Here is a 27,553-nt window from a genome sequence, read left to right as displayed (position 1 = left end):
CACAAAGTGCACCACACGGCCAGGTCAAGATGCAGAAGTTTCTCAAATCAACAGGAATATGCTGACTGGGGACACTGAGGAAGAATATTAAGGAGAGGCCTGAGTGCATTTACAATTAAGCAAATGTTTTAAAGCTGTGTTTGTCCAGCCAAACTCTTGCCATTTCAGTTATTAGTGCTTCCAGGAGTGTAAACACTTGTGCAGAGCAAGATGTGGTATAATTGGAAATCTTACCATTGGAAATGGCATTCTGCTTTCCCTGCACCAACATGACATAATAGAGGGGGGGCACAGGAAAAGAAGTGAATATCCTGCATATTCCAGCTGACACAATTTTGTTTTTCTCTTACATTTATTCTCTGGAATAAACAAAATACAACGTCAAAGTTGCTGTTTCTTGTGTCTCTGATAAAGTGCAACCATCCCTGTGTGCCAACCCCTGCTTGCTGTGATTTCTGTCTGGCAGGAAAGCTGCCTTTGGGGCTGCAATGGGACCAGCAATCTCATCCTTCTCCCATAAGGGTCAGATACTCAGATTCCAGCTTTCTTCCTACTATTTCTCTTGTTCCACCTGTTGGTGACTGGGTTGTCATGTTCAGCTAGCCAGAAATCAGGATCCACTTGCAGTGTATTATTTTCCAGTGAAATATTTTATATATATAAATAAATTTACTGCTATTTTTATATTGCCTGTTCTAGTGGAAGGTGATCCTGCCCATGAACAAGGGGTTGGAACAGGATGATCTTTAAGGTCCCTCCAACCCAAACCATTCAATGATTCTCTGATGTTGGAGGTAAACGTGTAGTCACAGAATGTCTTGGTCACAGGAAAAGTAAACAGTGAGTATATAATTCTTAAAAATACTATTTTCACTCACTAGAAAACTTTAGGGGTAAATTGCATTCCTAGTTGCCACGGATGTTTCTGAATTTTTTTCTGAAGTTAGCAAAATAATTATGATTTTAGTCCTGGATCTTAAATCACTTTAAGCACCCACTGTGGGCATTAAAATCCCCATTCCTGTGTGAATCTGAGATGTCAGAGGGCTGGCACTCACAAGTGTTCTAGGTGACAGCAGGCCTGTATTCTCCTGCAGAGGCATGAAGGTGTTCCAGTTTTCACATACATTAAACTCACAGTGTACAAAACCAGAGAGCATTTTACAGCTCCTTCCTCCTCTCCGCCTTCTCATTTCCTGCACAGAAAACCCGGAGAATCTCTCTCACAGTTCTGCTGTGACCCAAATATTGTGAAACAGTCTGTTCCTCTGATAAATTTATCTAAATGCAGTCTAAAAAAATCTTGTGTTAAATTTCTTCCTCAGGAATATCTAATTATGAAGCCTCAGGGGCAAATGATTCTCGGTGAGAGTTTGAATCTGCAGGGAGCAGATCTGCAAGGGACAACTTTTGAGATGTCAGTGTAAAAGCACAGCATGGAGGAACAGACTTTCTCTCCTTTCTTTTGGCTGGTCCCACCTTTTTGCCTTCTCCTCAGTGCATTCCAGGGAGAAGCCATCAGAGAGAAAAGAAGAAAAAGAGAGAAAAGAGAAGCCTCAGAGCCAGGGTGCTCTCCGCACTCAAGCCAAACTGCTTCTCTTCTCCCAGCAAGCTTGCAACAAAGCTTTCAAGATTCTCTTCATCATTATTCTTCCACTTTCTATATATGCCGAGTGCCACAGGTTTCCGTGACAGCAGCATCTGACCTATTTTTTATTATTATTATTTTATATATATATATCTATATATATATATAGATATAGATATAGATATAGATATATAGATATATAGATATAGATATATAGATATATAGATATATAGATATATAGATATATGTGTATTGCCTGTGGTTGTCACCTTGTCTACAAGCTGGAGAGAGGTCAGGCGTGGCCAGGATCTGCTGCAGGTTCTCCAGGGAGCACTCTGTGCTGCAGAAAGCACCAGAAAGCACTTTACACTGACTACATCAAACTGTCATTATCATTTTGCCACCCTGCGCCCTGGCAGAGAATCCTGGCCAGGCTCACCCTGGCGTGACCCCGAGGCAGGATTTCTGTCCAGCCCTGCCCTGGCACGGTGCCACGGCGCTGTCCCAGAGCCCAGCCAGCACCAGATTTATTTCCTGCCACTCTGTGGCGTTCCCAAGTGATGGATAAGAGGATCAGGCATGGAGGAGCTGTTTGGGATATTCATCCACGTTAAAACCCCGCTGAACGGGCGTGTCTGGGATCAATGCCCTGTCAGAGACTTCCAATCCATCCCAGTCCAGAGAGACCCTGGGATCTGTGTGAGCCACAGATATCAGCTGGGAAATTCTCCCTGGGCCCGAGGCCAGAGCGTGCCGGATGATTAAATCTACCTTCTTTGTGACTCAGTTCCTGTGCAGTGTAATCAAAAAGTGGATACTGATCTCCCTTATGGTGATCCAAGCCCTTCCCACGCCGGTCCAAGTCTTGTCATTGGTTTCATCTGAGGCTTTTTAAAATGGGGTTTTATCAGTGTTTTAATATGTGATTCGGATCAGTTTATATACAATTGCAAGATTAGGGTTTTTTCCCCCCAGATCTTTATTAATCTACACAAACAGTTGGCTGAGTTTTTTTTTCTTGTATATTTTTATAATAGATAATGTCTATTATAATATATAACACATATGTTTTATATAACAAATAAAACTTACAGCATATAAGATAAATATCTATATTAAATAAACAGAATATATTTTTATACATTTGTATCTAGTCCCTTCTTTTTAAACATATATATGCTAGTATTCTTAGCAAGTTACTCCGAAGGGGGAGATTCCTCATTTCACTGTTGACTGACAAGCCTGAAGAATCTAAAAACACAGTCTCAGAACTGAAAACTCCACGTAATGGTGGATCCAGAGGGGAGACCGTTGATTTTACGAGCTGCTGTTTGAGAGTGCTCTTGAATATTTCAACACAATGCTGCGGGTTTGCGGTGAGCTAAGGATTTTTCTGGAAACGTCTTGCTGCTGTTGAAGCTGCTCCTCCACCTCTGGGGTGAGGCTGTGCCCGATGCTCGTGGCATTATTCTGTGTCTGGATCCTGTTACAGATTTCTGCTGTACCACAGGGATGCTTCTTTTGTGCTGGGAACCATTAGGAAGATCTCAATAAACTCATTTCCCTTTGTTCCAGCCTCTAATCTGCGGCAATAAATCCAAGGGGAAGCTTTCCTAAGAGGAAGCAGATTTTGGAGGGGCCGGTATAAATAACTGGAATCAGATTTTCTGAAGGGCTCAAATCCTATTTGGACATGAAATGAAGGCCATGCTTTTAAAAGTGCTCACTTTATTAAAGTACATTTTTGGTGTGTCAGTTTCTTTGGAAGATGCAGCTCTGTCTTGTGGTTTCCAGAAGGCTTTGACAATCTGGAAATCTTTGACTCAGCTGCTTTGACAATCTCCACATGTGTGTGAATCTCGAAAAATTCTGATTCTGGTCATGTAATCTGCACCATCAGCAAGCTCTGCTTGGAGTTTTGCATTTATTTTGTAAATCTTCTGTAAAAATAACAAAAATAAATATCAGAGGTCATTTTTCTTTTATTCATTGCACATGGAGATTTTTTTCACTGCCCAGGAAGACAGAATGATGCTGCCAGCATTTTGGCAACAGGAGTGAAATAAAATTGCAATCGTTCCAGCATTGCCGGGACTGATATCAGTGACATTCTCATAAATTCAAGTCTTGAAAGGAGAAGATGTCCAGATGTTTTGGAAAGAACAGATCATGAGCACTTTACAAAGTGTTTATTACAGAACTTGAAAATGCACAGAAAGCACAAGTATGTTCACTGCATATTTGGTTTCTTTTTTTTGTTATTATTTCTAAGAAAAAAAAATCTCATTTTTCTCCCTCATGTCATCTAATTATGTGGTCATTAATATTAAGGACTTTTTTTTCATGGTTATCAGGCTATAGTCAAGTTAAATAATATTATTCCTCTGTACAAGTTTGTTCAACCACTGTTCAAAACCTTTTTAAACCAAGAAGCCCAGCTCTTGTCTCACAGGCATAACATATCTGGAATAAAAGCCACTGGCACTTTCATATAGAATGCCCTGAGTTGTCTTTCTTTTTTCTTAACAGCATTGTGGGTGACATGTTTGATTTTTAAAATTACATTTTCTGGAAGAAAAGCATCTTAAATGAAATTCATGTTGAAATCTCTAAATAATATGTAAATAGTCAATAATTTTATTTACATCCAGATAGAAATTTTGGGCTGTTGAGGTCACAATAGCTTGTGAACTTGAATGGCAGCATGAGACTGACTCAGAGCCACCTGAGGAGATGTTCCTTGTTATGATATGTATTAGTCTGCTAATCTTTCCAGTCTTTAATCCACAATATTGTATTAAAAGACCAAAAATAGTCCCCACTGTCATTAAAGGATTGCTTCTGCTTCTTTTTTTCTTTTTCTTAAATGTAAATTCTATTGGGGAGTTGAATGAATGTTCAGTGCAAAGAGAATCCTTCCTCTCCTTCCCTCTTTGTGGCACAGAGGTTTTCCACTCTTCATTTTTCACCACTCTGGGCTTTGGAAATGTTTTTTTGAAATTAATGTTAGCTTGTTTTGTGCGTCAGTGTTGTCACTTCTCAGTCTTTCTAAATTAAACAAATGTTTTAAAGCTGTGTTTGTCCAGCCAAACTCTTGCCATTTCAGTTATTAGTGTTTCCAGGAGTGTAAACACTTGTGCAGATCACAGACGGACGTGGTATAATTGGAAATCTTACCATTGGAAATGGCATTCTGCTTTCCCTGCACCAACATGACATAATAGAGGGGGGGCACAGGAAAAGAAGTGAATATCCTGCATATTCCAGCTGACACAATTTTGTTTTTCTCTTACATTTATTCTCTGGAATAAACAAAATACAACATGAAAGTTGCTGTTTCTTGTGTCTCTGATAAATGCTATTGACCTGTCAGAAATGATGAGTTGCAGTATGATATACATAATAACTATTTACAATTCATCTTCACAAGGCAAAATTCTGCTCTTGCAAAATAATCATCCCTTTCAATTGAAGATTTGTGGGAATATGGTAAATACAATAGCCCACACCTTTCTGATCACCTTGAAATGGTTGGAAATTTCACTTTGGCTTCAGTGCCAGCGAAGACAAAGCTCAGCCTCAAGCAGGGGAAGTTCAGGTTGGACATCAGGAAACAATTCTTCATGGAAAGGGTGGTTAGGAATTGGAGAGGGCTGCAAAGAGAGGTTTGGAATCCCCATCCGTGGAGGTGTCCAAGGAAGGCCTGGACGTGGCACTCAGTGCTGGGGGCAAGGTGAGGATCACTCACAGGTTGGACTTGGTGGTCTTGGAGGGCTTTTCCAGCCTCAGGGACTCTGGGATTCCCTGATCTGTGTTCACCCCAAAAGGAAACGGTGTCGTCCTGCTCTGCCAGGAGCTCTCTGCTGCTTCACAGGCTGATATTCTGGAGCTGATGTTTCCCAGCCATGCAGCAGTACAAAGTCACTTACTCTTTGTAGCAGTTTAACATCAGGAAAGCCCTAAAGCCCTTTGGAGATTCCAACAGTGTCACCAGAAGGTTTCAGGACAGTGACACACTCTGCTTGTCAAGGCCTCACCCCATGTGTACCTACAGAGGGCCTTGACCTGCAAACCTAAACCCTCCAGGTACAGCTTACACTCTAATCCAAAAACTGGGTGGGAAAATAGAGTTTGGAGGGTCATTTTGGTCAGCTGGCAGTGACTGAGTATTTTTTTTTTTTAATAAAAAAAAAGATGGTCCTAGAAATGGTGATGGGGGTGGTGGCTCAGGCAGGGCCACCAGTGCTTTGTCTCTGCCAGATCCTAGATAGTTCCTCCAGAGGATCTCTCACTTTCTGAGCATTTTCCACTTGGGGAACTTTCTGAGCCACCCATGTGCTGTGTTTGGCCTGTGGCATCCAATTCCTGTCTGTCCCAGGCCACCCCACTGCCCCGAGCCCACGCTCACACCCTGCACCAGCACTGGTCCCGTGGGTTTGGTTCTTCTGGGCAAGGAATTCCAGGGGTCAGCTGGCCCTGGCCAAACCCACCTACTTTGTTCCTTACAAACCTGTGCCCCATGTTTCTCTAAATAAATCACAGAGGCTCCCTTGTTTAGCTGGTACAAGAGCAGTTTGTTTTTTCCACATGGTTTGAGCGCTTTGTTTGGATTTCAAAGTCTCAGTCTTTCTGCCTTTTTTTGTGTGTACAGTTGAAGACCGAAAGTTTGCCTACACCAGAGAATTGTTCTGATGCACTCAAAAGGGTGTGAATTCCTTTTGGAAGAGATATTCAAAATTTTTCCAGAGTGACTGCCGGTGGGAAGGACAAAATCAGCAAAACAACAAAGACAGCAAATTCTCCAGCTGAGGCAGAAATTTTTGTTTGTACAATCTGGAAAGCAACAAAATCCAGGAAACATCCCAAAGGACCCCCATCACTCTTCAGTGTGTAGCAGCATCAAGCTCTATAACTAGGAGAGATTTTACCATGCTCCTCATACTCCTGAGATACGAGAAAAGAAAGTAATGGGTTGTCACTCAGAATTCTGATAACTCTGATATAAAAAAACTATTTTACACTCAATGTTCTGTATATGATCAGCCATTTATTTCCAATTCTATAGAGAGCTGCTATGAGGATAATGCACAAGCTATTTGCATGAGGAATGGGGTTTGCAAGGCTTTCAAGGAAACTGGAAATAAGAGAATCATTTATCTGTCACAATGGGAAGGAGGATTTTCCTGATTAGGACATATCGATGGACTGCAGTTTCATCTCTGGGAAATTATTAATTAGTATAAGTTACCATTTTTCTTTTCCCCAGAATTTTTTCAGAAATACTCTTTCTGTGACATTTCATCTCTCACAGAACTTTTTTTTTTTCCCCCTGTACTTAGTGTTCTTTTTGACTGTATTTTAATGCAGCACGGGCCTGTGTAAACAAGCTGTCTGTCACATGTTATTATTTAATAATAAAACCTGTCTCGTGACCCAGGGCTTCCCAACCTGCACTCTGAGGAACTTTGAGGGGAAAGGGGCAGAGAGGAGGACAAGTGTAACTGTAGAGACAGGGATAAAGTTGTGGGGACTCTAAACACAGATGCTAAAAGACACAGAAAGATGCAGAAACCCACGCTGAGAGAAAATTATTTCCATCTCCTCACCACTGGGATAAAAGACAGACAGCTTCTTTCAGAAATGTATCTGTTTATGTTACCACAGCCTACCTTTTTCTATTTTTTTTGGAAACATTTAAGGTATATTGTTGCCAAAGCAGGGGTAAGAACAATGAACAGGCTTTTTTTGTTGTTGTTGGATTTTTTTTTTTTTTTAATGAATTTGTAGTAGAAAACCAGGACTGGTTAAAACATGATAAACTTAAGAATGGGAGCTTCAACATTAAACTTGATGGGTGATTTCAGACAAAGAGAGAAACAAAGTTTATATTGCATGGAAAAAATAAATTAGGAAAACCTGGCTCCTTAGTTTATAATAAGAAGTCTGTGAATTAATGGAAACTGGAACTGATTTTGACCTAATTATGGCAAGTAATTATCCCACAACAGTTGCTGGTGGAGATGTCTCATGAGCTGGCCCTGTGGAAATTCCTTTGGAAGATGAGATTGGGTGAAGCAAATAATTTGTAGGCAGCAGTGTTGCAACCATCCTTCCTAAAAGGGCTTTGGAAAATAGACACTTGTCCCCCTGACTCTCTAGAGAGGGAAGCAGTTGTGATTTGCTTTGAAATGTGAGGAGGAATTGGCTTGGGAACTTCCTTATAGGCCTCCAGCAGGAAGTGATTCCTGTTGGCTGAGTATTTCTCAGAAGCAGGAAATAATAAAACAGTCACAGTTGCCAAAACAGTTGATGGAGGTGTTCTCCTTGGCTCCCTTTGAATGGACCTGAGGCAGAACAGAGCCTGATACGTTTCCTTTTTTACTGCTTTTTGATTAAAAAGTGATGCAGACGGTGGATTACTGTTCCAGCAGATGAGTAAAAGCAAAGACATTTCAGGAGAAACCTTTTTCAAAATGAACCCAGATGCACTTACAGACCTAGGGTGGTATTGATGGAAATATAGAAAGAACTTCAGAAGTTGTGCTTGTTACAGCAATAATCAAATGTTTCAGAGAAAAAAAAAAAAAAATGTTGTAAATCATCCAATGGGAACTTCTATCAGTGACAGTCTCTAGGATATTATCCAAATAGCCATACAGGAGTAAATTTGCTATGAGAAGAGCCCATAAATGGCACTTTGGAGTCAGGAATTCTGAAGCTGCTGGCCAGGAGGTTGGAAATGCTGGTGCTCTGATTTAATGGCCATGTATATGCCTGAACACAAACAGTGAAAATGCTGACTCCTCGTCCAGATGGCCTGAACCAGAAGCAAATTGCAAACACTCCCCTGGGCAGAAGAGCAGGCCATGAGCTGCTGGGGGAATGTGCTCACTCAGGAAGAGGTGGCAGACGTCTTTCCTCCAGTTACTTGCAAAGGAGGGGTGAGTTCCTGCATCACTCACAGGACCTGAGTCCAGAGTAGGAAAAATGAGTGTCCAGGCAATTAAAAACCTCCCAGCAAGAGGAGCTGGTGTCACAACAGCACAGCCCAAAGGTGTCTGGGAGTGGAACACACCATGCCCCTATAGCATCACTGTAAGAGTGGCCTGGCCATGGTGACAAAGCCTGATATTGGAGGAAATTATAATGAAAGCACTGTGTAAGTGCTGTGTATCCAAACTGCAGCAGTAAAAGGAGTTAAATACAGTGTTAAATACAGTAGGGCAAGGATGGTTGTGAGGGTTTACCTGGATGTCTGGGCACACATATTGGAGTTTTTCTTTGCCCAGTGTGTCTAGTCACGATGTACAAATAATTGCTAGGTTTGAGATGGACTAGATGCTTTACAGAGACAGACAGGAAAGCAATCCTACTGTGATGCTGTAGTGCCGTGACTGGTGCCATTTGGCTCTTCCCTGGGGCCTGCCACGAGCCTGGCACACCCGCCAGTGTTTCAGTGAATGAATCTGGTCCAGAGTCAGTGGCAGGAAAGAAACTGGAATCCAAAATGATTCAGCAGGTCTGTGAGATTTTAAGGAACAACAAAATAAGCAGATTGCCCCAAACCCGATGTAATCCAAGTTGTGTCTCTTTCAGATTCTCCAGTTTTGGTGGCTGTGTTTGTGATACAGCACAAAAGGAATGGAAATAAACACGTCTCATGTTTCTTGATAGAACCCTTAACAAGAGTACAAAATGTTTCTTGGTGCTCCGCATGCTTTGGCATAAATTGATTAAGGCAAGAAAAATCTATTCCCTCTCAAGAGGAAGAAGAGATTTGAAACATGTGCAGAATAGGTGGAGGCCAAATTAAAAATCTTTATATTTCATTTGATTTCAGATCAAATTTGGAAGTAGTTGCTCACAAAATAAAATCCACGAAGCAAGGGCATATGGCAACAGTTTCCAGGGCATCTGGTGTGATTCTCTAAGTTTAGAGAAAAGTGGGGCCATCCCTGCCATTGGTTATTTGGTGAAATGCCATGGACATTCCAGTTCTGCCAAGCTGCACCCAGAAACTGAGGCTTTTAAATTAAGATAGTATGTAGCAAGTTATTTCTGTTCTGTGCTAAGTGTCCATGTGCACTTTTCCCATCAGCAAATAAGACTTAATTTGAGTTAATTATCTGGCTTTCATTCTTGTGAAATAAAACATCTTACACATGCTTACACAGACAGACGAGTGTGCAGCTACACTGGGGTAGAACTTTTAACATGCATTTATTTCCCATATGTGTAAATTTGTAACCACGGGAATTACATTTATTAAAAACAATATGATTAATACTTGGTTTCTTTATGTATTTATTGTGGTTTTACATTAGCACAGTCATGATTTTTCTGAGTGTATTAATATGAGAGGATACCATGGGCAGATGTTTCTGTATCCAGAGAGTTGGGAATATTTTGTGTGTAATGTGCATAAATGAAGAGGAGCAGGTCCATTACTTTATGGAATACTTGATGACATAAAACCAAGGTAAAAGTCTGTTGTGTATGTGCTGAATGTCCTAATGAGAGAAAGAGACTTGGCGAATGTTTCCTGCACTTTTTGCTGAGGATTTTGTATTGAAGTGAGAAATACTGCGGGATATTTACATCGATACATAAAGATCCCTGGCACAGTGGCAGGACGTCCTGTGGTGCTGCGAGGCACGGCGGTTCGGCGCTCACACGGCTGTGGCTGCGTTTGAGAGCGGCAGGAAGGGGAAAGGTGTGTGGGGCAGAGCACGGGGCTGCACTCTGTTTGTTGTGGCGCAGGAATAACGATTCTCGGGTGGGTGCAGGAAGCGCGTGTGGCGCAGGCGGCCGGAGCAGCGCGGGGCAGGCTCCCCGTGCTCTGTGACACGGCGGTGGCTGTGCCGGGGGGCGGCTGTGGGAGCAGGGATGGAGGTCACGGTGCTGCTGCTGCTGCCTGCGGGGAAGGGAGGTGCGCGTTTCCACGGCTGAAACCGAGTAAAATCTGTGTGTGTGACCTGCCTGGGGCTGTGTGAGTGTGTGAGGGGGGGGAGAACGGGCTGCTGTGTCTGCGTGGGCATGGAGGGAGCTGGGGGCTGAGAGGAGCCGGTCTGTGTGCAGGGGTGTGAGGGGAGCCTCTGGGTGTGTGAGAGAGAGAAAGTGAGAGGGGACCTTGTCTGTGTGCGAGGGGATCTTCTGTCTGTGCGTGACACGGGAATCTCTGTGTGTGAGAGTGTGGGGGGGAGAGAGAGAAAGTGAGAGGGGAGATTCTGTGTGCGTGTTTTAAGGGAACCTCTGAGCGTGCGCGTGTGAGTGAGGGGAGCTTTTGTGCGTGCCTGTGTGTGAGGGAAGCCTGTGTAGGTGAATGTGAGAGACAGAGACAGAGGAACCGGTGTGTGCCTGAGTGGAACCGGTGCGCTTTGGGGGGAGCTGGTGTGCGGGGAGAGCCGGTGTGTGTGTGAGAGCCTCGGTGAGTGTGTGAGCCGCCGATGCGTGTGTAAGAGAGAGCCCCTGTGTGTGTGAGAGAGAGAGAGAGAGAGAGCCCGGTGTGTGTGAGAGCACCTGGGCTCTGTGTGTGTGAGAGTGAGCCCGGTGTGTGTGAGAGCACCTGGGGGATGTGTGTGTGAGAGTGAGCCCGGTGTGTGTGAGAGCCCCTGGGCTCTGTGTGTGTGTGGGAGCGCCCCGGGCGCGCTGCGGGAGCTGACGAGGGCCAGCAGGTGCGGCCGCCCCCCCGTTCTCCCCCGGCGCTCCCCGGCGGGGGCGGCCCCGCGCCCGCCCCGCCCCGGCCGGGGGCTCGCTCGCTCAGCCGCGGGCGGAGCAGCCGGCGAGAGGGCTCGGGATCCTCCTCCGCTCCGACGTCAGGCCGGGAGCGGGAGGCAGCGCCCAGCGCCGCCGTTGCCAGAGGCTCGGCGGCCGCCGGACGGGGCGGACGTCGGGGCGGCGACTCCCGGAGCGGCGGGGGGTGGGGAGGAGGCGCTATGGCCGACGTGTTCCCGGGCTCCGAGCCCGGCGCCGACCCGGAGGCGGCGCGGCGCTTCGCTCGCAAGGGCGCCCTGAGGCAGAAGAACGTGCACGAGGTGAAGGAGCACAAATTCATCGCGCGCTTCTTCAAGCAGCCCACCTTCTGCAGCCACTGCACCGACTTCATCTGGTGAGAGCCCGGAGCGCGCGTCCCCCCCCCCCCCCCACCCCCGCGCCCTCCGCCGCCCGGGCCCGCTCCGCCGCGGGGGATTCCCCGCCCCGGGCAGCCCCGGCTCCGGTGAGCCGCCGTCCCTGCCCTGCTCTCCCTTCCCCGCCCACCCGCCGCGTCCCCGGGCAGCCGGGTCGCGGTGCCGCCGCTCTCGCCGGGGCCGGGCAGGTGACCCCGCTGGGGGTGACCCCCCGTGTCACCTCGCTGCCCCGGCGCTGTCGCATCCCCCTCCCGGCGGGCTGTGTGCGGCTGCCGCTGCTCGGGGGGCCCGGGGCTGGGCGCACCCCGCTTTCGGGGCTGGGCGAGCCCCCAAACTTGCCGGCGCTCGAAGGGGTCGCAGAGACCAGCAGGGTCTGGAGCCCCGCGCTGGGGCCATCGCTTCGCACATGGTCCAGAGCTGTGTTTGTCACCCCTTGTCCCCGGGTTCGGCTGGGCTGGGGGGCCCAGCCGGGCACAGCCGCGCTGGGACGGAGGGTGCCCGTGTCATACCGGGGCGCTGCTGGTGGCAAAACTCGGGTCCCCCGACCTTAACTCGTGGTCAGTGCCTGCCCTGCTCCCTCCGGCTGCCGAGGCCGGGCAGGCACCGTGACACCGCTGCTCCGGTCCACGCCGAGGAAAAAGGGAGGGGTGGTTTTTGTGAGGGAAGGGTTCCCTACGCGAGAGGGCAGGAAAACTCCCTACCAACACCCTCATTACTAAGGTGGTTGGGAATAATACACCCATGGGTTCGTGCCGGGGCAGGGCGGCAGCTCCGCGCAGGCCGGGCCGTTCCGCGGCCCGAGCGGGCTCGGCAGGAGCCGGGAGAGCCTCGGGGCTCCTGTACCTGCAGGGACCGTGCGGCGCAAACAGCTCGGGATTCCCCTCCTTCACCTCGCTCCAGCCCTGCCCCGCTGCTCAAGTTTGCACTGAGGCTCTGGGTGCCGAAAGCGAGAGCTGTGATTTATTTTGGCCAAAGTTGGGAAAAGGTCTGCACGCAGCTGGCTCCGTGTCCGTGGCACGCTTCTTGCTCTTTTTATGTGTGTTTATGTGTCTGGACACGGACCTTTTCCTTCCTCTGTCAGTTTTCCTCTGCTTGCATGCTGAAGCAAAACTGTGCTTGTGCCAGAAATGATTGAAATGTATTCGCAGAGTAAGGAAGGAAAGCTGACATGGTAGACTGCACAAGAGACAAGTCAAATTTCTGAGTTTTTCTTTCTTTTAAATTTTTTGGAGGGAAAAAAGAAAATAAGTGAAGTTGGGTGTGGTAAAAGTGGGAGACCTTCAGAAAGTGCTTCAAAGTTAATCTAAATCAGAATGAGTTGGGAGGTGTGAAAAACCGCTGCAGGGTTACTGCGAGCGGTGTTTGTGCACACCAGCAGCACAATTGTAAAAAAAAGCAGAGCTCTGTCACGAATGACAGGGTGCATTTGGAATTGAAAGGGTATCCTGTGGCTGACAGGTGGCAAGAGCGACTATGCTCTTGTCTTGTCGTGCTTGCTGAGCCTGGGGAAGCTCTTCACATTCCTTAGAAGAGCATCTGACGCCTCGGAAACTTGGTTTTCTGGTTTGGAGATGGGCATCGCACACCACTGAGTGTTTCCAAAATGACTTGTGTCAATTAACAATGTTGGAAGGTATAAAGAACAGTAAACACAACCTTTCAATGAAATATACAAATAGATTCTTTTCCTTAGATTACATTTCATCAGGTAGTATTTACCAAACTAGTTTAGTGCCTCCTTTTCCTCTTCAGCAACTTTTGCCTGTCTGCTTTGGTTCTGGAGTGTTGATATTTTTTTAAAAGACTTTTTACTTAAAAACTACATTGTAACTGCTCGGGGAGTGGAATGGGCTGCGGCTCTGCAGGGATTCAGCTCAGACGCTGAGCCAGAGCCATGCTTCTGGAGTAGATAAAACAGGAATATTTGCAAATAAGTCTATTTCAAAGGATTAAAAATTATCTCAAATCTGTTTCACGTTCTTAGTCCCACCACCAGCTTTCCTGTGATTGTATTTCCATGCTTCTGGCTTTTGAGCTTTATGAAGATGAGTGCTAAAAGCATCAGAATGACAATATAGGCACATGTGCTGCCAAGTAAACAAATAATTTGATTTTTCTCCTGGTTTTCGTAGGTCAGGTTTGCTTATAATAACAAGAAGTAGCAACTTGTGCAGCGAAATGTAGAGAAATGGTCTAAGCTGTGTCATTTCAGCTTCCTCCTGAAGGAACAGTGCACTGAAGGTTTTGTCACTCCCATAAATAAATAAATAAAAGTGGAGAAATTGTTGATACATTTTTAAAAAAAACATTTCCATAAAGTTGATAATTAAGCCGCGTGTTGTTAATTGCACACAGCTTCTCCAGCTCATGGCTTTTGTCTGTGTTTGAGTGTGAGCAGCTCCAGCTCTTCAGATGAAAAACAGGCTGCAAAGAAAAAGGCAGAGAAATGTTTATAGGCAGGATACTCAAAACAGTTATTTTTGTGGGAAGAGAATGTTAGATGCTTAAAGATAAACAAATAAATCCACAGCAGTGGAGTTTGCCAGAGGTACAAAATGTGTTGGAACTCTGGTTACCACTGTCATTGTATTCATTGCAGAAGTGTTACACGCACATATTTATTTCGTTATGGAAATGAAGCAAGGAAGCTGGAGAATAATCAGCATGAAAATCAGGGGCCTGGCTTCTCATTTGTGTTGAAACAAGCAAAACTTTCCACCTGCTTGCTTTCCATCCAGCAAAGGGCTGGACTCTAGCTGAGCCTCACAACAGCAGCTTGTAATCCCAAAATCCGGATGAAACCCCAAGTCTGGTTTGTTTTACGTGCCTTTGCTGGAACTTGGAATATTTTACGTGGCTGTTAAATATACATGTGGCATGAAACGAGTTGAAATATTATGCAGCAATCACAGATGATGATAATTGTAGATCCAAAATAGCTTGTAAAATAATAATAATAAAAAAATTGTTGCCAGAAGCTGAAATTACATAGCTGGTGACAGCTATTGTTCTCTGCTTTGAAATGGGTGGGCTGGTCTGTGTTGTGTATTTGAAAATCTGTTGCTGTCGTAGCAAAACCTGAAGTCATTTAATATGAAGCTATTTTTATGTTTTTAGAGATCATTGAATAGAAATTAAAACCAAACATACTAAGGCAGTTTTTTTCCTTCTTTATGCAGGGGATTTGGGAAGCAAGGATTCCAGTGCCAAGGTAAGCCACAACTGCTTTGCTGGCACACACAGGTGGTGGCACTTCATTTTGAAGGTGCCCAAAACTCGCCAGCAGCAAGAGAGAAACAGTCCTGGAAAAACCAAGCAAGCATCATTGCCTATGTGAATTCTAAAAGAAGGCAGTTATTCAATTAAGTAATGATTGATTTTTATATAATTTACATTGAACAATCAAGTAATTACTCCTACTGTAATAATATAAAAGATTGTTTTGTTTTTTTTTTTTTTAAATCCCAGCACAGTAAATATTGTATAATCTGCAAGATTCTAACTTTTCATGGAAATAATCTGTGCGGTTTAGCTTTGCAGAGATCATTTTTCTCATCAGAAGCTCTTGTCTGTGTGGGCGTTTTGGAAAATGGATTCACTTTTTAGTCATATGGCTTCTTTTCATAACCCAAAGTCCCTGGTTTTCATTTCCATACAATGCATGTTCAGGAGGACCTTTGGCTTTATCTCTGTATTAGGACAAGACAATTCTGCCTTACGTAATACTGAATTACAAAAAAGAAAAGTTCACCTGTATAAATCAGTGATTTACTGATTTAATAAACCTGCTAACCTTGAGAAACTGAAAGCTGCTGTAGTAGAACTGTAAATGCTGTATTCTCACACAGCCTGTATTTCTGCCAGATACTTACTATTATTTAGCATTTAATCATGAAATAACCACACCCAACTAGTGCAGGTTTTTCCCTTTGTCATATGTTTGCTTAATTAGGATGAGGCTTTTTGTTGTCCCTCTCACTTCTCCACCTTCTCCCTGTCACTTCTGCTGCAGCTGCATGTTGTGTACTCATTAGTTGGCCTTTTCCTTCCTTCTTTCATGGCATTTCTGATGGGTATTTGCTTTTGCCTCAGAGCACATTTGACTCTCCTGAACATTGCTTTTACTTAGCAATTAGGGAAATGATGGATTCTGTGGTGTTTTTGTGAAAGTTGATGTGAGCTGATGCTTCTTGAAATTAAACCTCTGAGAAAGTGGATGTCAAAGACTGATGCCTTTTAAAGATTAGTGATAAATAAGTTTTCTTTCTGCCAGTTGAGCCTTGCAGACACACACAGCATTTCCTGATGGAGGTAAGCAGACATCTTCCTCTGTGCCCCAAAACATTAATATTAAATTTTGTAGCTATCGTCCAGGTTTTTGTCCCTCATCACATCCAAAGCAGTGCTGTAGATGAGTGTGCAGTGCTTAGGTGGTAATGGAATGGCATTTCCCCAGTCTCATTCAGGACAGCTCAGTGGATCAGGAATTATTTAGAGGTTCATTACAGATTCCTCTTGGTATACAGAAAATAATTGGGGCTGCATTATCCAGCTTAGCTGTTGCAGCTTGCACGGTGCTGACTTTCTCCTGTCTCCCAGTTGGGGCTCAGGCTGGGCAGGATGCCCTGCCCTGAGCCACAGATCCACCCTGGCCTGGCAGCTCATCTCCAGGGGTTTGGATTTCCTTTCCTTTTCATTTTCCTTTTCTCTGCCTGGAATTCCTTCTACCATTGTCATTCTGCTGAGCCAGGAGCAGTTCTGCTGCTGAGGACTGATCTGTACAGAGCCGGCTGAAGTTCTGGAGTCAGTCTTGTTTCCCCTGCAGATGCTATTCATGGACACAACCAAGAGTAAAAGCAGTAGAGCAGCTCTGTTCATTCGTAAATGCCTCAGAAGTGACTCTTTTTAGGAATCTATATATGTTCAAACTTGACTTTTGTCTGTATCAGAGCGAGAACCTACACTTTTTCTTTGGAGACTGCTGTATCCAGTGGTTTTGTCTGTGTTCTTGGTCAAAATCTCTGAGAAATGCTCTGATTTTACATGGTTTGTAGCAAGCTGTTGTTTGTGCACTAACAAGTTTAAGTAATGGGGTTTGGTAACCATCATTCATTACACTTGCGTTCAAAATCAATGAGTTCATACTCTTGGGATAGTACTCTTGAAAAATAAAGCTAATATAAAATTAAAAAAAAATAAAGATAATACTCTTGAAAAATAAAGCTTCCACGATAAAGTTAAGCCACTGAATCAATGTTTTTTTCAGTTCAACTTCCTGAAGCTTCTGTCTAAAATGTCACCAGCTAAAGCTGGAAAGTCAAATTAGTGATCAAAATTACTGAGGAATTAAAACCAAAAGTCTGAAACTAGAAGGTAGGCTGCAGAAAAAAAACCCCCTAAATTCTATAATGAAATGACTGTCTTTATAGAGAAGAATGACAAATGGAGAGTAAAGTGGAATTTTCAGTAGGACATGAAGGAAAGAATACTGCAGTGACAGCTCTTAGCATGACTGCAGTTCTTGGTCCTTCAGCGTTTCCATTATAAAAAGCCTTTTCTACTCTGTTTTCAAGAGTGTTGTAAAATCTCTCACTAGATACAAACTTGATCTCAGGCAGAATTCGGAGCTGGGGGTTTTGTTATTTCCAAGGTTGTTTGAAATTCCTCTGGCCTTTGATACAAAGGGGAAGAAGAGGAAGTCCCACACACCACACTCAAGTGATGTTTCTACTATAAAAAACTGCAGTTCTATCAATATTTGCATTAGAGTTCTTTAATTAAACGAAAGGTCTTATTGTTATGCAGTTTTAAGTATTGCAGCAAATGTAGTATGTTTTTATATATTTTTAAAACTTCCATTAAAAAAGTGTCACACAAAATGCAGTCCCAGTTTTATTTTTGAGATCCTCTCAAACAAAATATTTCAATATTTTAATAAAGATTTTATTAGAATTTAATCTGTGCTATAGTGAAATCATCTGATTTTGGACCATTAATACCTTTTTTCACTGGACTTGCTTAGATCCAGTTTCCACTTGTATGTTATCACTTTGGTTTTCAGATTTTGATGCCTGTTTCTGGTGTAGTGTTCAGCTTCAGCATTCCATAAAGACATTTAAATGAGCTCTTAAGAATTGAAGAGAATTATTTCCATTTGTTTTCCTGAAACATTTTGCAATATAATTATGTTCACCTCCTTATTTATGGCATCCTGATGAATTTGCAAAAGACAGCAAATTAAATTTTGGTGTGGTTTTAATGCCCTGAATGTGGCAGAGGGTCAGGTGCAATTGCATTATTACCACACAAATGCTCAGCAAGAGACAGTCCACATCCTAAGTAGTTTGTCTTTTTTAATGGGTGTATTTTAATGTGGCTGCTGAATATTCCAGCAAACAGAACCTCAGAAAGACTGCTGAGGTTTGCAGCCAGGAGCTGGGATGTGTTAGTTCATGGAGAGGAGGCAGAATTCTGTTGCATGATTGAAAAGTTTTTTAGATAAGGGGGTTGGGGATCATGAAGTAGCAGTGGAAAAGGTCTGTCTTTTTGGCCATGTGTGGGTTTGAAAATCTGCTTGAAAGACTTCAGCTGGGTTAATGTTCACGTAGGGATAGGATTCAGGAAGAATTTCTTCACAGGAAGGGTGGTCAGGCACTGGAAGGGGCTGCCCAGGGAAGTTTGGAGTCTCCATCCCTGGAGGTGTCCAAGGAATAACTGGATGTGGACTCAGTTTTATGGGCTGGTCAGAGGTTGGACTCGATGTTCTGGGAGGTCTTTTCCAACCTCAGTGATTCTGGGATTCTATGCGATTTTTATTCCTGTTACTAGAAAGCATTTTGCCATTTGATATTTGTGGTTTGTTGTTGATTTATAGAAACATGAAGTATTTTAAATATTGTGCTTGTGAAACAGGAGTTCTCATTCTGCTGTTTTGCTTTTGCTCTTTGCTGTTGATCGTGTCTGTGGCAGTGCAAACACGACGGGAGGATTATTCCAGGGAGTTTTGGCTTTGTTTTGTTTTCTTACATAGTCAAGCAGGCCAGCAAGCTGTCTGTAAAGCTTTCCTCTGATGTGCACCTGGAAATACTGCAAGAGCAATGTGAAAAACAGAATAATTTAAACCTTTTTCAATCTGCCACAGCATGAAAGTTCCTCTTTTGAGGCAGCAAACTTTAAATTAAGCAAGCAGTTGAGTTAAATTTTGGCTTCATCATTCTTTTGATAGACTGTTCCACTCTGAGTGTAACCTACACTTGTTTCTTTCTGTTGGATTTGTAAGAAGCATTTTTCTGGTGAACAGAGATCAACAAATAGGAACTCACTAAGATGTGAGGAGCCAACATTGTAGACCATGCATTTCTGTAGGTTTAGAGGTTGTTTTAAGTTCAGCACTGAAGGCTCAGCACATTTCCTCAGGGCAGAAATATTTTTAGTTACAGTAATATAAATGTGATCAGCTCATGTTCCTGATCAAGGGTCTGTTGTTAATTCTCTCCTAAATGGTCAGAATTTGTAGTTATTGCAGCAAGTTTTCCCTCTTTTACATGGTTGCTGCAGGCTTTACTGAAGTGCAATATTCTGCTGTAGTTTAGAATATTGAACAGCTGTGAAATACATTTGGCTTTAGGAGAGTAATGAGCTAAGGAAGAGTTTCACATCCTAATTTGCATAAATAAAAATTAGAGAAATCAATTAAAGCAGATCATTATGCTTCCCTATATGAGCAACTATTGCTCTTTCCACTGTTTTTTCCTGTCTTCCCTCAATTTATTTTCAGATCAGTTTTCTCTGGATGTTGAATTTTACCTTCCATTGTGGCCCTAAGCTGCTTGGAGCAGCTCGTGCCATGCTGGGTCTGGGCTGGGCAGACTTCTACAGCAATTCCTCCAGTAAAAAGGAAAATGGGGACATTTTATTAGTTTTTAATACTCAAATATTGTAACATTGGCACATCAAACCAGCACTTCATTTCCTCTGCATTGTTTATCTTTTATCTGATGATTCTTGACCTCTCTTCTACAACAAAAAGACCAAAGAACCCCTTGGTGCCACCTCATTTTAAAATCATGTATTTTCATTAAAAATGTTGTATTAAAGGTCTGTGTAGTGATTTGGTTGAGAAACTAATTTTTAATGCTCTATGATCTGAAGATTTAAACCAATGAAAACTTTTAACCTGGTTGACACACAGTCCTCAGTGCTGATATATTTATAGTAGGAGCAGCACTATTTATTTTTTTCTGTGTTTGGATCAAGGCTTAATACTTGGTTTTCCATCCTGATGGCTGTGTTTCCCCTACAGTGTCTTCTTCCTTTTACAATCTTCGTTTTCCTTTTTAACCTAAGAAAGAGAAATCTATTGCATTGCAGCATTGTCTCTCATAAAAATAATTTGTTTTCCTTACTTGGAAATGTTTTTGCCAAAGGGTGGACAAGACACAAAGCAAGCTCCCTTTTCTATGCCAGAACTGCTTCTCTTGTATCATTATCATTTTTGTGGTGAGATGGGGTATTACAGACCAGGGCTTGAACAAAGTGGGTGTTTTCCTATGTGCTCTTTATATTATTTATTAGTCATGTGCTACAGTTTACATTAACTAATGTTGCTGTAAGCCTGAGATTGAGAAATTAATTCCATGGAAGGCTGTGACTGTGGAGCTTGAAAGTCAGCATGAAATCTCCTCAAATGGGAACTCACTTCCAGCAGCTGCCTCATTAATGTATTTTCTAGGATACATAACTTGGAGGTATCTGTTCAAAAATGGAACCCCTCAGAGCAAAACCCAAACAGTTACACACACTCCTCAAAAAATCACAATCCAAACTAAATAATAAACAGCACCTGGGAGCATAAATTGTATCTGCACACAGTTTCCATGATTCCTCTCTCTCCTTTGTCCTTTCCTTTGGCCTTTTGCCCTCAGCCTGATCTGTGGACTGTGCATTTCTGGACCTCTTCTCAAAGGGCAGTAATTTTACTGATCTGCAGATAATTTGACATATACACACACAGAGATAAGATGCTTGTTGGGCATTTGTCTTGTCAGCTTCTATTTATTGTTCCTCCCCTCCTTTGGCTGTCCTTACTTTTGCAACATTTGACCCATTTTATGAGGAAATACGGTGCCATTAATTGCTGATGCCTGTGAAAGTTGAGATTCTGTTCCTATTTCTGCAGGTGAACTCTGAGAGATCTTTGAAAAATTGCCCGTGTTCTGAGTTCCTCCTGAGAACAGCAGTGGTGGGTGAAACTCCTGAGTCCTAATGAGTGCAGACCCATCAGTGCTGGTTCAGACCAGGAGAACCCTTTGGAAATGTGTGTCCCAGTCATCCCAGCTCTGTCTGTGTTGCTGGGTGGTCCTGGAGCATGGAGCTTGTTTCTGGTTCCTGGATCCCACTGCAGCTCATGGGACATAAAAGCCCTGACATGGAGAGTTTAGTTCACAGCATTTTCCTCTACAGATGTGCTCCCATTGGAGCATTACCTGACAATGTGGATGTGCCAGTTCTGCTTTCAGCCATTGCCTTCTGTGCTGGGATGGGGACTTGTTGCCCCTGAGCTGGGTAGAAGGGGCAGCAGGACATCTGTGTCAGGACAGGGAAAGTGCCTTTGTTTGTGTTTGTGTTGGTTCTTTGTTACTACAATCACATGCTTTCACAAAAGTTGAATATATTGAGTAGATCAGGATGAGTCACCATTCCTGGAGGGATTTGAAGATGTGGAGGTGGCACCTGGAGACATGGTCTAGTGGTGGCATTGGCAGTGTTGAGGGCTGGACTCGATGATCACCAGGGTGTGCAGTGATAGGACTGAAGGAGGGCAGGTTTAGGTTAGAAATTGGGAAAAAATTCTTTCCTGAAAGGGTGGGCAGGCCCTGGCACAGGTGCCCAGAGAAGCTGTGGCTGCCCCTGGACCCCTGGAAGTGTCCAAGGCTGGACAGGGCTTGGAGCAGCCTGGGACAGTGGAAGGTGTCCCTGCCATGGCAGGGGGTGGCACTGGATGAGCTTTAAGGTCCTCTCCAACCCAAATCCTTCCATGGTTGTTTGCAGGTCTTCTCCAGCCTAAATGATTATGTGATTCTCAGTGCACAATTAAAACTGTGTAATTCACTCAACACTGAACACGGCAGTAAAATAAACAAACAAATATGGCATTGCACTCCTGTTTCCTAGAAAATTTCCTTGGTGATACTGTGCTCACCAGACCTCAAACATAATTACACCTTATCTCGCAGCAAACATTTTATTTCTTATATTCCATTTCAAGAGCAAAACCATCTTCACCCTTCCCACATTCTGCCATGTGAAGTTTTGTTTTGTTTACTTGCATTGGTCAGATATCCCAGCAGTGTGTTCCAGTTAGGAGACTGTTCCAGTGCCCTGGATGTAATTCCATGAAGCTCCTCAGCTTCTAATTGAACATGTGGGAGTGACAGCTCATCCCCAGTTGACAGATAAACCAGTTTGAGGCCTGGGCAAGATAAGGTTTGTCATATTCTTAATTTTTCCCTCTCCCTTGGTTATCCTGCACATCAGCTGCTGTTACACAGCCACATATGGTGTTCATTTTATACAAGATTTTTGTGGATGCCATGAGCAGAATTTAATGAAATGTTGGAAAGAAAGTTGCAAGAAGATGAAGAAAACAGATTTCCCTGTTGGGATGCATTGATAATTATTTTTTTATGTTTGTTTTTGTGGGTTGTTTCTCTTTAGGGTGAGAGGTAAAAATAATAAGTTATTTAATAAATACTTTAGGCTCAGTTCCTCAGCTTTTCCATCTGCAGCAGAAAGCATGAAAGTCTAAGAGAGGACTCTCTTGTGTGTGATTAATAACAGGAACTACCCTTTAAGTGTTTTTAAATTCTTGTGGATGCTGAACATTTTAATTCTAACTGTTTCCAGCAGTGCCTGTTGAAGGCTTGCAGAGGCTGGGAGTGCTTGGAGCTGGTTATCAACTGTTAATTTTTCAATTGCAGCTATTTATGAATAATGCCTTCCATAAATGTGATTCATAACTGTTACTTTCTAAGTCAGGCAGCCAAATGTGCATATGTAACTTTCTGTGCATTTCAGTGTCATTTACTCTGGTTTCTTAATTAGAATGTGATTTACATGAAGGTTTTTTGTTCCCTTTTGCAATTACATAATATAGACTTTAAGGTACTGCAGGCACATGGGTCCTTTTTTCAGCTTATCTTCCAGTTGACTTAATTTTCATTGTGAAATCACATTATTAATTAAAATCTTTTAATCAAATGAGCTTTATTAGGATTCTGGAATATGTCCTTATAAAGGTAGAAGTCTCCTGGAATTACTCTTTTTGTCTGTCCTGTCTAGTTTACAAAATGTCCTTTTTTGTTTAGTCTGATACAGAAACACGCTTTTTGAACTAAAAGTGCAAATTCATCCAGAAACACCAAAAATATAGCCACTATTGCTCTTAGTTTGCTACTTTTTAGTTTTTAAAATGAAGCTGCAAAAGTTTAATTAACGCTTGTCTTTACACACTGGCTTGTCAAGCTATAGAAGATTTGCTCAGCATTTACAAATAGAGATTTTGCCACTGTCAGAAGTGTCAGTGGATGGACAGTGATCAACACAAATTGCACATTCAGGGCTTTATTTGCCTTGTGTAGCAAGTGTCAAGTTTTCTTCCTTTTGCTAAAAAATAGGTCATATTTTAAAAAAGTGGTTTTTAACTGGAGTTGCTGCTGTTGCTCCTTATTTGTCTTCAGCTTCAATTAGAAGGGTTACATACAGCTCTCAGTATTGTATACACTGCAAGCATTTCCATCTAGTTAAATGAAGCTTGTCATTTATTCTGAAGCAGAATTTTATGAAGATTGTGTTGCTGAGAATTCAACATTTTCATCCCTCTAAATGATCCTTGCGCTGATGGCACAATTGAATATTGGTGGCAATTTATTTTGCCATTTTCAAGTATAAAATCTACAAGAATCAGAAGTTTAGAAGTTGGGTTCTGTGTGCCTGGGTTTTGACACCAGGATGTGCATGAGAGTGTCTACTTAGGACATGTTTTAAAAGGATTAGTGACTGGAAAGTGGTTTAAATACTGATTTTCCTTATTTTACTGCTGAATGAGGGACAAGTACATACCAAGGCATGGACTGTAGATAGAAATTCTCATTTTGAACAGTGCTGAAGGCTATTCCCAATGTAAATCTCTTCCCAAAGCACAGATACTTCACTCCTCTTTTTCCTTTGAAATTACCAGCATTTTTAACTTCCCTGGAATGTGTGCTGAATGTTGTGTTTCAGCTCCTTAGTAAACAAGCCATTATTCATGTACAAGGAGAAGTTGGAATAATACTTTATCTTCTTTCAGCTTCTAGTCTGTGTGGGTTTATTATTTTGGTTTTTACTCAGCAGGATTAGCCAGAATCCACCTCGAAGTAATGCTGTTCTCAAGAAATTGGCCTTTAATATTAAAAAAAAATTAAAAAGTGAATCTTTATGTTCTGAGAGTGCAGAAATAATCCTTATTTTATGCAAAGTGGTTGTGTGCATCAGTGTTTTATTAGGTTGATTTTAAGTTTCTTTGTTTCTTAAGGCATTGCTGTTGGGAAAAATCCCCCTCATAGTTATTTTTGCTCCTCTATTACCCTATGTGCATTTCCATGTCATCTCTTGATTCCCTGGGACAGTTATTACCTGCTCCTAGAACCTCTTACCTGAAACACTTTTCCATTTCTTGCATGCAGGCTTTGCTCCCCAGAGGAATTTTTGTGTGTCTGAAGGTGACACCCTGCGAGGTGCTGACAGGTTCTGGGCAGCTCCATTTTTCTCCTGTTCCAGAATTGCATAAAATAGATTTCAGGCTAACAATTCCCTGAACTTGTTCCCATAAAAAAATGTTACAAAATAATGATAAACATAGAAACAGACTAAGCAGCAAAGTTTATTTTAAAGTGTATATACAGTTACTTTTGTGTTCTCACGTTGTGACAGGTTAGCTGATTGAATTGTGCTGTAAAATTAGATTTTGGACTGTTCCTACCTTGTTTGCAAACTCTAAAATAATTAAATTTGAGCTTATTCCAAGTATGTCAGTTTCATATATTCCTTTTATTATCATCAGCTTTTGCAAATTACATCTGCTGGATGTATTTTTATAGAGTGAAACTGCCCTGTTAAAACAAGTGATGTAGATGCAGCAGAAAGCAATAGGTGGATTCCTCTGGGTGGGTGTTTCTCTGTGTATGTGCCATTGAGACAAATGCTGCAATGTTACAGAAAGGGTGGAGAAAAATATGATTTCATTTATGGTCTGTTTCAAATAGCTTGATGCCTAGATATTGCTCAGAAATCCTTTTGATCTTACTGAGAGATCCTAAGTTGTGAACCTTTGAAACACAGCAAAGGCTCAATAAATCTTGTTGTGCAGCTTAGTTAAACTGCATTTTATGGTGTTTTTAATGCAGTGTGTGGCCAGGACAAACACACAATGGTGGCAATTGCCCAAAGACCCTGGGGAATTTTGTGTTTTGTTAGATATGAAAACTTCCTGAAGTATCATTCTTAGCCCAGTATATCATTGAAAAAAAGTGGGGTTTTTTTTAATGGTAGTTTATTTCTTTGTGTTCACAGAATCACAGGACAGTTTTGGCTGGAAGGGACCTTAAAGCCCATCCAGTGCCACCCCTGCCATGGCAGGGCCACTTCCACTGTCCCAGGCTGCTCCCAGCCCTGTCCAGCCTGGCCTTGGGCACTGCCAGGAATCCAGGGGCAGCCACAGCTTCTCTGGGCACCTGTACCAGGGTGTGCCCACCCTCACAGGGAGGAACTTCTTCCCAATATCCCATCCAGACCTATTCTTTGTCAGTTTGAAGCCATTCCCCCTTGTCCTGTCCCTCCATCCCATAAAGAGTCTCTCTCCCTCTTTCCTGGAGCTCCTTCAGGCACTAAAGGCCACAATGAGGTCAACCTAAAGCTTCTCTTCTCCAGGCTGATCAATCCCAAGTCTCCCAACCGTTCCTGCCAGCAGAGCTGCTCCTTCCCTCTGCTCATCCTGGAGCCTCCTCTGGACTCCCTCCAGCAGCTCCAGCTCCTCCCTGTGCTGGGGCCTCCAGCTCTTTGCTCGTCTGAGTGTGACCCGTGTGTTGGTGCCACCAGTACAGATCCTGCAGTGTCTGCAACTGCTACCCCTGTGCAGCAGTACCATGATTTGCCTCTGAAAGGGAGCACTAAAAAGCTGAAGAGGGTTTAGAAGTGCAAGTGGTGGAGATGTTTTATACATTTTCCTAGGAAGCTGTATTGTTTCCTAATGGATCTGCAGTCGTTATGCCAACTGCACAGCAGGCTGTTGCATTAGAGGGTTTTACGTTCTGGTGCTCCCGGTGTGCTCTTGCCAGTTGTTGTTTTACCGAGCAGTTCTTTTAAGTGTTTTGTTCTGCCTCAAGTACCCAGGTGTGCCTGATGGAGCTGTAAAACTGATGCCTGCCCTTGTTTTCCTAAAAGGCAGCAAAGCTCATCTCTGAGATTTTCTGCAAAACCCAAGTCTTGTCAGCATCTCTTGATGCTGTGTAATGAGGAACAGCTTAGTTGTCAAGTTTATATAAAGTGCTGATGATCTAATTGAGCTTGAGCTTCTTTGAACCCTTTGCAAAAACAGAATTTTCTTGTATATTATTAAACCTGGTACAAGGCCAGGCGTCACTTTCATTTCAGAATATAAATGCATTATGTTGCAAACATTTAAGGCTCGTGTTTTATTCAGTGCTGCACCGTCGTTTTGTGGCAGCAGAGGTTTTGCATGGTTTCTGTGGGTTTGGATACTTGACATCAAATGTGCTGAAGGCAAGGTCTGTCAGTGTCAGGGGTTCTCCTGCAAGTCCAGCAAGCAGCAAATCCCTGGAGGCCTGGGACTGCTCAAGTACCTTGGACAGACATAATGGAGCACAAATGCCTCACCCTGACATCTTGCTCATATGCCTTGTCCAGGTTTCTTTTTTCATAAATGGACTAGAAAAAGTCATAAACCACTGTAAAATATTTGCTAAGAGAGCTATTTCTATTTTGGGAAGAGGGAGGACAAACGTTTGTCACCGCTGCATCCCTTCCCTGGTTTCTGCAGAGGCTCTTTGACCTCAGATTCCTTTATTTCCTGCCTGCACCCAGAGCTTCCCTGGCTCGGTGCTGGTGCTGTGCATATTTATAGTCAGAGAGTGCAACTGCAGCTCTTGTTTTTAAACAACCAAGGCACCATAATGGACATATAAAGTCTCAAGGGTTTTTATTGCTCCTGTCATCTCAAGTGCTTTTGAATCCTGATTACAGAGCAATAAAATGTGGTTGGTTGGGTTAATGTGACTGACAGGGACAGGGACTCTGTGTGAGAAGGTATTGAGTGAAGAAATTCATTGATGCAAAGCCATGAATTTATGGACGTTCCTTAACTTTGGAGTATTGATTGTATAAGTAAAAGTGTAGCCTAAGATTGATGGAGGGAATAAAAGACCTCATATATCAACCTCATATATCATTAATGAGTTTGGGAGGTCTAATAGGGGCTGTGCAGGTTTTTATAATGAGCTTTCTGAAAGAGCCATTGATAAATAAGTTCAGTAATTTTTAATGAAGTCCTCAGCACTATCTATGAAGCTTATTTAGTAATTTAAATCAATACATTAGACGGAGTGATAATTGAAGAACTTACTGTAGAATTAAATTCTTAATAATTCTTGCTTTCTTGGCTTTTATTCTACTTATGCAAATATTGACCTTTTAATTCTTACTGTTTCCTGTGTTTCACTGAGCCTCACTGTGAAGGGGTGAGGGGATGAGTGTGTGTCATCTTTAAGCTCTGGTTGTAATA

At 43.0% G+C, this 27,553-nt stretch overlaps 1 protein-coding gene across 2 annotated transcripts in view; it reads left to right on the top strand.

The window, feature by feature from the left end:
- The first annotated feature begins 11,489 nt into the window (after positions 1-11,489).
- PRKCA (protein kinase C alpha) overlaps positions 11,490-27,553 on the top strand; it is a 147,720-nt gene continuing 131,656 nt past the window's right edge. For both annotated transcript variants that reach the window (XM_053994658.1, XM_053994657.1), the window contains exons 1-2: positions 11,490-11,696; positions 14,895-14,926. In XM_053994658.1, coding sequence (XP_053850633.1) covers positions 11,524-11,696; positions 14,895-14,926 — 205 coding nt within the window. In that variant the 5' untranslated portion in view covers positions 11,490-11,523. The remainder of the gene's footprint in view (positions 11,697-14,894; positions 14,927-27,553) is intronic.

This window comes from Vidua macroura, chromosome 19, assembly GCF_024509145.1.
Source record: "Vidua macroura isolate BioBank_ID:100142 chromosome 19, ASM2450914v1, whole genome shotgun sequence".
Lineage (NCBI taxonomy): Eukaryota > Metazoa > Chordata > Aves > Passeriformes > Viduidae > Vidua > Vidua macroura.
This window is presented reverse-complemented; position numbering and strand designations above follow the sequence as displayed.